The sequence below is a fragment of the Gavia stellata genome, chromosome Z (assembly GCF_030936135.1).
Source record: "Gavia stellata isolate bGavSte3 chromosome Z, bGavSte3.hap2, whole genome shotgun sequence".
Classification (NCBI taxonomy): domain Eukaryota; kingdom Metazoa; phylum Chordata; class Aves; order Gaviiformes; family Gaviidae; genus Gavia; species Gavia stellata.
Window position 1 is genome coordinate 46,936,016 of NC_082637.1, and position 12,726 is coordinate 46,948,741.

At 41.9% G+C, this 12,726-nt stretch overlaps 1 protein-coding gene across 1 annotated transcript in view; it reads left to right on the plus strand.

Annotated features, from left to right (window-relative positions):
• The window catches only part of AOPEP (aminopeptidase O (putative)), a 196,032-nt gene extending 191,039 nt beyond the window's left edge, over window positions 1-4,993 (plus strand). Inside the window, exons 14-16 of the mRNA XM_059833739.1 lie at window positions 1,081-1,225; window positions 1,397-1,783; window positions 4,162-4,993. Of these exons, the coding sequence (XP_059689722.1) occupies window positions 1,081-1,221 (141 nt within the window). The 3' untranslated portion in view covers window positions 1,222-1,225; window positions 1,397-1,783; window positions 4,162-4,993. The remainder of the gene's footprint in view (window positions 1-1,080; window positions 1,226-1,396; window positions 1,784-4,161) is intronic.
• Window positions 4,994-12,726: the final 7,733 nt, after the last annotated feature.

The window sequence follows — 12,726 nt, forward strand, 5'->3', positions numbered from 1 at the left end:
CTCTATGAAGGCGACTGGAGGCCAGCTCCAAGGCTGTGTGCATGCCTGGTGTGGCTGCCAGACCATGGTGCAGCTGCAGACCCTGGAAATCTCAGTTCTTGCGTCTCTGTATGGAAGAGAGCATGCTTCGGGAATTGGCGAGGAGTCTGGCAGGTTTCTGCCACTCTGGGACTTTTCCCTTCAATTTTAGTCTTTGTTAAACTTTAAATTTCCCTTCTTGTTGAAGCTAATTTTTTTTAAGGCTTACTAGCCAATGCTAGACATTGTGAGGGATAGTATTAAAAATTGTGGTTTTTCAATGCTGTCCAAATTTTTCCTCTCCTGCAACTGTCCAAACATTAAGTACAACTGTAAAAATCAGCATGCTAAGCTGCTAGTATTCTGTCACGTGTATAATCCTATGTTGATAAGTGCAGGTTAGCACTGACTGAATTCCGGTAATTAGGAGAAAAAATTGTATCATCAGAAAAATGGCAATGCCCAATGTGTTTCCCGTTAAGTTAGCCGGTGCTTTCCTACCTGCCATTGAAGGGGCCCAAATCTCACTGCCAGGTGCCCTGTTATCTTTCTTGATAGCTGCTATATCCAGAATGGGTAGTTAGGAAAAGCCTGCCTTCTTACTAAAACAGAATTTGTGCACGTTCAGCTGTATCTCACATGTAAGGAGAAGAGTCTGAAACACAGACTTGACAGCATTCAGTTGATGTCCAGTTACAGAATTGCCAAATGGGAATTTTAGAGTGGACTGTTTCGGCTGATGTGTGTGCGTGTGTGTGTGCGTGGAGTGAGAAAGCATTTTCTCATCATGACATAACATACACCTCTTATATTAATATTTTGTTCTTACACACTCAAGACAACATATAGAAAATCATCATTAGGCTAAAGAGATCCAGAGGAAACTTCTTTTGGGGGGAAGGGTAGGTGTTATAGAGTATATGTTATTTTCTGTGTTTTAGGTTGTCTGTTTGGTTTGGTTTTGGTTTTAATTAAATGAATACTAGGAGGTAAATGGAATGAAAACTAGCTAACTAGTCACTACTGGTGATGGGATGCCTGTGTGTTATGTTCCTCTTTCAGGCAATGGGTGTGTATCTCTATGGTGAATTAATGGTGAATGAAGATGTGAAACAGCAAGAACTTGCACATAAATGCTTTGCTGCAGCACGAGAACATATGGATGCGTCCTCAGCCAGAGTGGTGGCAGAGATGTTATTCTGAAGAGGTGATTTTTCTTTTTAAATTAAACATCCTGATTTTGCCTCATACAGAAAAAATATGCAGAGCTCACTAAACGTAGTAAACTTTGGCATACTGTGCAGCTTGCAGCTGCTTATACTCAAGAAGTAACTCTTGTTAAAAATCTTGCTTTTTTTTTTGTTTTTCGTTTTTTAAGCCCAGCTGCTGGAGCAGCACGTTAGAGATGTGTAGGCACTAGCTGGAGAGCATGGAGCATGGCTTTGTTGTAAACTTTGTAATGGACTGTACAAGAGGCAACCGCTAAGTCAGAACGGCCAAGAGAAGGCCAGGCTTCACCTGCAGCTGTTTCCCATTCTATATTCTTAACTCTGCTTCCAGAAATGGCAATTGTGCAAGGATCATTTCTGTTTAACGAAGCTGCATGTTGACTTGATAGGCAGCACAGTCTTTGAAAAGAATCTGAGCCCACAGTGGAAGTACGAAGCTGTGCACTTGGAAGCAAATCTGAATCATGTGAGAACAACCTGATAAATCAAATGTTTCTGTGTTAAGTGTACTGAGGCCTTTGACGACTGACTATGAGGTAAGAAGAGTAGCCTTAACATGAAGAAGCTGCTTAATATCATACATAATCTAGCTTGTTTCTGAAATTAATGGGGAGGAAGCATCTGAGAAAAAGCAGAATTGCAAGAAATATTCACGAAATAAAGATTGCTGCAGGCTATAAACTGGTAATTTGCAAAGATATTCTCTATTTCTCAGTCTGTTTGAGTAGCTGGAAGTAACCTTGCAGTTTTTGTACATGCATGTTTAACACATAGCCAATTAGGATTGGTATGAAGGTCTCTTCCAGTACAGCATAGCTCAGATTTTTGCTTAATGATATAACTCATCCCACAGACTGATTGCCTTGGTTGTTCACATAACTTTACAGTCGATTTGTGGTATCAAAATTTAGGCATCTAATTTAGCAAAATAATCATTTTCTAATTGGTACTGAGCAGAAATCTTAATTTTCTCCTGTTTGAGCCTGTACATGTAGCAGTACTTGATAGCAAGTTCCACTTGAATGTGTGGTTACTTTATTTATGTGAAATACAGCAGATAGATACCATGAAAGCAAGTTTGTTTATGAATAGCCATGTGCTTCTGTATAGACAAGTACTGTTCCGGCCAAGAAAACTTCTTGGGAAAAGTGGGTTAGGCTGTAGAGTGCCAGGATATCAGTTATGGGTAGGAGGTTTGCCTCCTAAAACAGGTAGGGCTAAGAGACTCCCAATTATCGAGGACCCACAGGAATTTGAGTTACATTCAACAATTTTTAGTATGGTAGATGTCTTCAGGTGTCCGAACATGGAGCAGCAGTTTGTTCTGGTACTACTGTACTTGGAACGGTCTTCCTATAGTTCCTTCAATAATAAAATAAAAATCAAAATTTCTACAAGCTTCTGGTGGTAAGTATCTAGCACAGGAAAATTACATGGTATGTATGTGTTAGCAATAGTCCAGAATTGCCCGTCTGACTTTTGAGATAGACTGGAAGTGCATGGTGAGCTATAACATAAAATCTAAAGATACAGTTACAAGAACAACACTCTGTGTGACTGCACAGCTTTCTTTTAATGTCATGGATGTTTGGGTTCCTGGCATGATGATTTGTGACTTAAGATTAAAATCACATTGCCAGGGATTACCACACAGCCATGACTGCAGCTGCTAGTACGAAACTCACAATAACTATCCGATCTACGCACAGCGTGGAATCCTCTCTGTCCATTAAACAACAAAAAAAGAGGAGAGCAGCAGACGCATCGCAGAGCAACCTCATCCGATAATTAGCTATACCGAGATGGAGACCTCTCTGATGAGGTGCAGAGCTTAGCTGATTGGTGAACAGTGATTGTATCCCTCTTTGTTCACAGTGGCTAAGTTCTGCACCTGAAGAGAAGGGGAGAGGAGACTTTTGCTTAATGTCAGCCTGCGCGGGGCAGAGAACGTTTGCTGGCTGAGATACCTCGCTGCTGAATGGGCAGATTTACAATGAATGCGCATGTGAGATGCGGTATATCGAGGATAAGGGACAGAGATGACTTGGGGAGGACCAAAGACGCTCAGTTTCAGTTGAGAATAAACAGTGCTTCTTAAATTCTTTGTCTGACTGCAAACGTAAGGCATCGCCTACAGTAATTTGGTTACCATGCTTTTCTAAAGGTCAGAGGAAATAAATGTTTGTGACTTTAAACTGGAATTGTCTATAAAGGTTTGTTTCGTAGTCTTCTCTTTAATGGATGCTGTCATGATCTCTCTGCAGTTGTAGCTTAGCACTGTGTATTGTTTGCAGGAAATGGTTGTTTCCGACTGGAGCTGCCACTTACGGCTGCTGCTACTGTTCCAGGCTGTTGATGGACCCGTCCTCCGGTGCCTACTGAGCTGATATCAGTTCTGATTTTACACACTGGCTCAGTTCAGCAGGAACAGGAGTCGAGCCCTAGAGCAAAAAAAGATGTACCTTTCTTAAGAGCCTTTGAGAAATGTTGTTACTGTTTTCTCTCAAAAACCGAATTAGTATACGGTACAATGTCCTGATGTTAAACAGTAAATGGTCTAAGGTGGAAGAGCTACCTCAGTACTGTTTAGAGAACTGTTGGCTTAAGACAAGAAGGTATGTGGACATGTAGCACATCACACAGTATTGCTCTGGTAACTGACCTCCAGCGTTATTTTCAGAGTAACCTGCTAATAACCAAGAGAATGTGCTTGCACTGTGGATCTCCCCTGTCTTCTCCAGACCTTGTTGTGGTAGCTCTAGAAATCTAAAGAGATCATTAACTCTGTAACCACAGTTATGCTTTATCGGTAACCTAAAAAGTAACTCCATTTGGAAAGCTGGGGCGATCAAGAATACGCAGATACTCCTGTATTGTGACAGAGTAATAACTTTTACTGCTGTTTCCGTTGCAGGAAAGATCCCAGAGAAACTCTTTTAATATATCTCCTACTAAACCCCGATGGTACTAGGATTTCATTGACCCAAGACATCAAAGGAAGGATTATGTGACTGCTAAAACAATCAGCTGACAGAAACACTTACCTCTCAATATTTATGTCTTCCAGAGGCTCACTGTAACCAAGAAATCAAGCACATGAAACAAACTACACACACACACACGTTAGTGTGGCTTTAGGTAGTTCTTTAATACAAGCAATTTGGGGTTTATCCTTGCTCTTTGGTGATACAACCATTCCAGTTTGCAGATGCCGAGGACTCTTGATTTGAATGATTTTATGCACTCCAGTAATTTGGCCAACATTAGTAATCTCTGAAATTTGATGAAACTGTATTCTGTATGTAAAATTTTGTTTGTAACTTCTATGCCAAATTAAAAAGTCACTATAAAATCAGCAGGAGCTGGGGTGGGGCTGGGGTTGTTAATTGGAAGTGGAAATAATCTGTGAAAAGTGACCAGCTATCATCCTAGTGATGGGATGGGACTGAAGGAAAAACAAAGATCAGCATTCTCTCTCTGTCTTGTTTAGGTTAACTTTTACCAGAAGTGTCAGACCTTCCGTTTTCTGAAAATGTCTTCCATACCCCCGTGCTGCTCCTTTTGCACAGTGATAGACAAAGTGTAGCTCTTCTTCCTTAGGAACATACTGCTCCACTGATCAGAAGACATCTTAATTGTTCCTTTCAGAGGGGAAGAATTTAAAACACAAAAATGTGTGAACATATTTACTTTGTACACTGTTGTTTTACAGCAGATACTCTTGTAAAAATAAATACTTTTTTCAAGTATGTGTAGTCTTTCCATTGCACAGTGGTTCAATGTTAATTTACAAACTTAGGAAAAAGAATGACTCCATTTCTGCTTTTGCAGTAGGAGAGAAGCCGCTGAATGTAGTTAGTTAATGGATATTAGCAATAAAAACTGAATGTGGTAATTATTTTTTTTTAAAGTTCTTGTGCTCAGAATCTCAAGTAAGAGCATGCCTCAATAGTGACTTCGGTCCAAAGAGTACAGTTCCTTTTTACCTCACTACATTTGCTGACCTCTCCCTTTCCAGGCACATAGTGTCAATACCTGAATTATGGGACACTCAGCAAGTTCTTTCAAACGCAGCAAGAGTTAGGAAATTGTCCAAGAATGCACTGAGATACCGCAATGACTGCTAATGTAGTTATGCTCACAGATGTAGTTAGTGAGGGATCCCATTCATAAAAGAGTTACGCTTCATTTCACAGTTTTTTCTGCAAAGGCCAGCAAAGGAAACCTTTTCTGTTGTATAAGGGAAAGAGCCCAGAGCTGGATGAGGCTCTTGCAGAAGACACCCAGAAATTAAATACATGGTAAGCCTGTTTATAATCAGTACTGTTAAAATTACATGGCAGGTAAGACATTCCACACTTTTGCTAATATTACCAAATTTTTGTTCTTTCAAAACAATCTACTTTTCTTACCTTTTTTTTAATACTGAGCACAGCAGTAGTTTATTTTGCCTGCTACAGCTGTTGCAGTCTGTCTCAGCAGTATTAACATGAGCATGAACACCGATTTCCCTCGCAACAACTTTGTGATCCATCATGCATTGTAGCAACTGAGAAAATGAATAGAAAGTAAAACACTAACACCAAACAACCTAAAAATTGGCAAAGAGGTGGCAGTCCTGGCCCTGTATATGGGCTTGTATGGCCTTTTGTTGCTAATCCAAGCATTGCTAAATAGAGTGAGGTTCCAGACTAAGAAGGAAGCTAAAGGTGTCTTCAAATATTTGCTGTCACCATAACTCACCAGAAGTAACAGAGAACAGGAGGCTCCTGTATGTATTATATAGTAGCGTCATTAACATGATATAAGCATGTAAAAAACTCTGGGAGTGAACCGCACAAAGTGTCATTGAATAAGTTAAGTAAGTTTTTAATAAGCTCTAGTGAAACCTTAGCAGAAAAAAAGTAATAAACCAATGTTTTTTATTTTATCTGCGATTCTCCCAAGGTGGGTGTTTCCATACTAATGTCCTGAGAGGATTCTAATTATAGTAAATAAAAACAAACAACAACAACAAAAAAAATCTATTTCCAGACTTACTGTAACTAAAATCATTACTGGAAGTGATGTTTTATCAAATGATACCTCTATCCAGACTGACTGTCAACACACTAAAATCCAGTGAAACTGCCCATTTGTTAAGTTGTTTGTTCTTAAGTATAGTCAGGCATTTGGGGAAAGTGGCAGAAATGTTACAACATTAAATCTCTGTTCAGAGGTGAAAATTAAGACTTGAAGGCTAACATAACATTCACATATCAGTGTATGTGGCTATGCCAAGCACAGGCATTCACGTAGGTATGTCCTTGCCCTGCTTAGGTTCATTATACTTCTGCTTCATAGTCAGCTCCCTTTGAATAAAATAAAGCATTTTGTTTGGGCTTTTTCCTCCCACCCCTAATTCATTCCTTTCCAAACATGGTGGTAGTTTTACTTTGGATAGCATTAGAAAGCCCAATGCAGAAGGCTGGACTGTCTCCCACTTACTTCCTTAAGCCAGCGGCTGGTTAGGATCTCACGGATTCTTTTCCGTATGTAGCTTTTAACTGTAAAACTGAATCTCTCTCAGATTAAGCTAAAACTGTATCTGTATAGTTAAGCAAGGATCACCATCTATTTTCCTGTGCTGTTTACTGGATCACTTGTTCAGAATAAAGGCAGATCATAACGAGGTGGTGACTTAGGCAAGTCCCTTGCCCCCTTCAGAGGGGATGCATTGCTGGCCATATGCTCTCTGCCACAAACAGGGAGTAAAACATACCATTTTGCTGACAGCAGTTCCTCTGCTTTGTTTTCTGTCTTCAGCTTTGCTGGGAGGTGTTCGCAGCTGCTGCTGGCTCTGTGCTTTCTCCTTTAGGAGGGAATTGGCTGTACCCTTGCTACCTGTTCCTCGCGCATATGAGGGAAGGCTGCAGCCAGCCAGTTTATCGCCAGAGCTGATGAGTCTTGAGAACTGGTATATCTATCACAGAAAATTTTAGCTGCTTTGTTAAAGAGATGCAGGTGCAGGCTCCTCTGCATACATAAGTATGCAGAAGGAAACCGTGGCGCCTCTGCAAGAATGAACAAGCAGCTAAGTTACTGTGTGCCATTATGTGCCAAAGGCTTTACTCATTTTGGGTTGATTCTTTCCAAGCAGAAACTGGACTGGAAATATCTGGAAAACCCACCCCGTTCAGGACTGGGTCACCCCCCCAGGCCCCTGTAGCACAGGTGTGCGGCGGCGGGCAGTGGTGGGTCCTGCACATTCTGCAATGCAGGTGCACGAACGCGGTAGAAGTTGCGTGTTACGGATTGTCCTGCTGCACGGCACTGCTGTCTCACGTCTGTGCCTGAAGAGGGAGGCGCAGGTCTGTCTTTCCAGACACATGATTTAAGAGTCGGAAGTAGTTGTATATGAATTATCTAAGAATGTTCAAATTTTACATCTAACTTGATGGTATTTCCCTCTGAGCAAAGCACTCTCTTAATATTATGTATTTCTATAGTAAGACTACCAGTTGATATAAATGCACCTACTGAACACAAAACCTTACTCTAATTCACTGCAAACCTTATTCCAGGACACTAATTCTTAATATCTAGAAGTAAATTAATGTATTTTGTGGTCTTTTAAAACTATAAAATATCTACCTTTGTGCTACATTTCCCAGTATTCGTGAGTCAGGTTTGAGATCCTCTGTAACAGGCAAAGATTTTAACAAGACACCCAAGTGCATTTCTGTTCTTGGCCTCAATCTTTGATACCCAGACTAGTCGTCAAAAAAAAAGGAATTAATTACAAGAAAGGACAAGGAAGCAATCAAAAAGAGGAGCCTGACTCATCTATAATTTCACCATAAGTATACTGAGTTTAGGCAAATATACATACTGAAGTGCATGTATACACCAACAAACAAGGCTATATTCCTTTGTTTCTGTGGACATAACATATTGGAAAAATTATTTTAAAAACTTTCCTTGCTAGCAGGATGACATTTTGTGCCATGGAAATATGCCAGTGCATAAGGAAATTGAAACATTTGCACAGTGCTTGGGAGATAAACTGCATTTGTCCATTTACTGTGAGTAGAACTGAGAACACAAAATTTTTTGCACAAAATTAAGGGCCTGATTCCTGCTGCTTATAGATGCCAGAAGAAGAACAGGAATTTGTTATAACTGCTGTTTAAAGGCATGCAGAAATTGCAGTTGTGTAAAGAATTGCTTTTTCGTGATAATTTACACATCGGAAAACAGAACTTAATTTTCAGCTGGGCAACCTGTTCCAATGCTTCACCACTCTCTCAGTAAAGAAATTTTTCCTAATATCCAGCCTAAACCTCCCCTGGCACAACCTGAGTCCGTTTCCTCTTGTCCTATCACTTGTCACTTGGGAGAAGAGACCAACACCCACCTCTCTGCAGCCCCCTTTCAGGTAATTGTAGAGAGCGATAAGGTCTCCCCTCAGCCTCCTCTTCTCCAGACTGAACAACCCCAGCTCCCTCAGCCACTCCTCATAAGACTTGTGCTCCAGACACCTCACCAGCTTCGTCGCCCTTCTCTGGACACACTCCAGCACCTCAATGTCCTTCTTGTAGTGAGGGGCCCAAACCTGAACACAGGATTCGAGGTGCGGCCTCACCAGAGCCGAGTACAGGGGCACGATCACCTCCCTGCTCCTGCTGGACACACCATTTCTGATACAGGCCAGGATGCCGTTGGCCTTCTTGGCCACCTGGGCACACTGCTGGCTCATATTCAGCCGGCTGTCAATCAACACCCCCAGGTCCTTTTCTGCAGGGCAGCTTTCCAGCCACTCATCCCCAAGCCTGTAGCATTGCCTGGGGTTGTTGTGGCCGAAGCGTAGAACCCGGCACTTGGTCTTGTTGAACCTCATACACTTGACCTCAGCCCATCGATCCAGCCTGTCCAGATCCCTCTGCAGAGCCTTCTGACCCTCGAGCAGATCAACACTCCCACCCAACTTGGTGTTGTCTGCAAACTTCCTGAGGGAGCACTCAATCCCCTCATCCAGATCATCGATAAAGTTATTAAACAAGACCGGTCCCAAAACTGAGCCCTGGGGGACTCCGCTTGTGACCGGCCGCCAACTGGATTTCAGCCCATTCACCACAACTCTCTGGGCTCGGCCGTCCAGACAGTTTTTAACCCAGCAAAGGGTACACCTCTCTAAACCACAAGTCGCCAGCTTCTCCAGGAGAATACTGTGGGGAACAGTGTCGAAGACTTTACTAAAGTCCAGGCAGACAACATCAACAGCCTTCCCCTCATCCACTAGGCGGGTCACCTGGTCATAGAAGGAGATCAGGTTGGTCAAGCAGGACCTGCCTTTCATGAACCCGTGCTGGCTGGGCCTGATCCCTTGGTTGTCCTGTACATGCCCTGTGAGCGCCCTCAGGATGAACCTCTCCATAATCTTCCCCGGCACCGAGGTCAGGCTGACAGGCCTGTAGTTCCCCGGATCCTCCTTCCGGCCGTTCTCGTAGATGGGCGTCACATTGGCAATCCTACAGTCGTCCGGGACCTCCCCCGTTAACCAGGACTGTTGATAAATGATGGAGAGCGGCTTGGCAAGCTCCTCCGCCAGCTCCCTCAGTACTCTTGGGTGGATGCCCTCAGGCCCCATAGACTTGTGGGTGTCCAGGTGGCATAGCAGGTCGTTAACTGCTTCCTCCTGGATCATGGGGAGTTTATTTTGCTCTCCATCCTTCTCTTCCAGCTCAGGGAGCTGGATTCCCTGAGGATACCTGGTGTGGCTATTAAAGACTGAGGCAAAGAAGGCATTAAGTACCTCAGCCTTTTCCTCATCCTTGGTGACAATGTTCCCCCCCACATCCAGTAAAGGATGGAGATTCTCCTTGGCTCTTTTTTTGTTGTTAATGTATTTGTAAAGACATTTTTTGTTATCTGTGGCCAGATTGAGCTCTAGCTGGGCTTCTGCCCTGGGCACACGCCCCTTCCCTATAGTCATGGCATCATCACTCATTTTGAACTCCCTGTTGCTCCCTTCAGTAATACGGCAATATTACTCTGCAATACTGCCGTTAAGATTTTGTCATTGACACCACTTGCCCATCATGCCCTAAACTCATTACCACCTCCTGTTCCTTTTGACTACAAGAAGGCTTTTTAATAAGCTCCCAATTTTAGTTGAGGGAAAAAATTGTCCCTGTTTGTTTGAATATAAAGAAAATTGCAACTACCTGACACAAATGCTGAACTTTTTTTTTAATTTACATAGATTAAGAGTCAGATGAGTAACGACTCACAAGGTTGTCCATTTTATGCAAGAGCAAGTACGCCTGTCTACTGATCTTTTATGGTTTTTATACACACCTTTTCCACTTCCCTAGCACTTGCCTCTCCTTTCTTCAGTCAAATCACAGGAATGCATCAGTTTTCCACTTGATAGCTGGGAGGAAGGAGTGGAAATTAGGAAGCAGACATACTAAGAAAATGATAAGACCAAAGCCTTACTCAAGTGTTAAGCTAGCTGATTCTCTTTTACCGATATCAAGTAATGTCAGCATCAGCTGTAGGACAGATGTGACGCTGAAAAATGCAATTGCTCTACACCACAGAACAAAGGTCAATGCTAAAAGTTTGTGTATTTTTAGCATTACAATTTATATTTTGGCATCAAGAGCATCCAGCACCAACACCAAAACCACAGGTTTATAACAGGTAAGAAACAAAATCACCAAAATTATTCCCCTCTCTGTCTTGAAACACAGCTAGTAAAGACTAGGATTTCTGGTACGTTTGAGAGGTGGTGGGGGCCCACTGCTCGCAATGCAGTCAGGAAGGAGGAGCTTACTCTCCAAACGTGAAAAATCACAGCTAAACTGTCTTTCAGATTTATGAAAGAAAACTGAATTGATAGGAAAATTATGAAAGTGGCACCTCAACAGGATATAATGTGGCAGTTCTTTTCATATTTTCATTAAATACATGTGGATTGCCAGACTCTGCAATACATTTTGAAGAACTGTCCCAAAGCAGAGTTACTGTTTAAGTGGCATACCATTACAGGGCTGTTCAAATGCCTGATTTTTGAAACAGAGGGGAGACATTATGGATGTAATAGCAAACTCTCCTCTTCTTTCAATATTCTGTGACAATTAAGTTTGTAAAGTCTGAAGAAACCAGGGCAGGGAACAGCTGACTTAGAGACTGCTGCATGGTTAGACAGAATTAGGTATGTATGTGAAGGATCTCAGTAGGAAGAACAGATAATCAGCTCATATGTAATTTTATATGCAAGTTCTTCAACTTCACTGTATGATGTTTGCGTAACTTTGGGGTATTCCATCTTAGAAATAAATAAAATTAAAAAAATAAAGTGACTGGATCTACCATTTGTGTAGCCTGCCCATCTGCAGAGAAGAGGTAAAAGAAGAAATACTATCTCGAGCTCAGCTGCTGGAAAGGCAGAAGAGATTGTCAGAAGAAAGTGAATCTTACTAAAAATAAACTAACTTTATGGGTGTGAATTAACAGTAATCAACATATTGAAATATATGCTAGGGTAGTGCCTGGGAGCAGAGCTGGCATCACACACATAGGGATGTACAGGGGCTGACACGTATCTTCCCCTTCCCCGACAGGTACACAGGACGATTTACACCATTACCTAACTTAGCCTAGCAAAAACCAGTTGGTTTTGGTTGCTTGATTCACTTTCTCCTAGAAACCCATTATGGATCATACCATCTTGGATCCTGGGCAGAGAGGGAGAGAAGAGGGGAAGAGAAAGAAAAGGCAAAAGAGTAAGTGCTTCTGAGAGCTCGCTCTGCCAATACAGCAAGTAGAAGCAGAACTGTTGAAAAGAAATCAAGATCAGAAAGGCTATGATGAAAAATAGTCAACAGCTATCATCTGAAACCTTTAAACCAACAGAATTCTCTTTCTAAAACGGATGTTATAGCTTAATTGCAAGGTTTGGGCTTGATATTTGCTCAGCATCCTTTTATGGCCTAGGTCAAGCAGGCCACAGCAAGCAACTATAGCAATTCAGTCTGGCCCTAAAAGTATGCTGTACAGTGTATTGCTCAGCACTGATCATCTGTGTTTTAGCAAAGAGGCAAACCCACAAGAAAGGAAAGTTGAAACGTATTAGTGGTTTTTGCAATGCATTTGAAGACGAAATTTAGTGGTCTATGGAGACATTTGTATTTTTGTCATGTCTCCAGAAAAGATCCTGCCTACGAGAAACTCAAAGATAATGCCTGAATTCACAGACACACATATCAGTCATTTCCATCTTAAGAATTAATTCTGTAGCAAATTTCAAGGCCTCTCTCCTGTCCAGTGGAATTTGATACTGGCTTTTCCTTCTCTGTTCGCAGGCATCTCAAACTGATAGGGAAGTGCAGCACAATCATGAGATTAAAAGCACTTAAACACTTACTGGTAGTCTCTACAGGGAATGATAATACAGATAGGAAATTCATATCTTCAGCTACCATTACAAGTT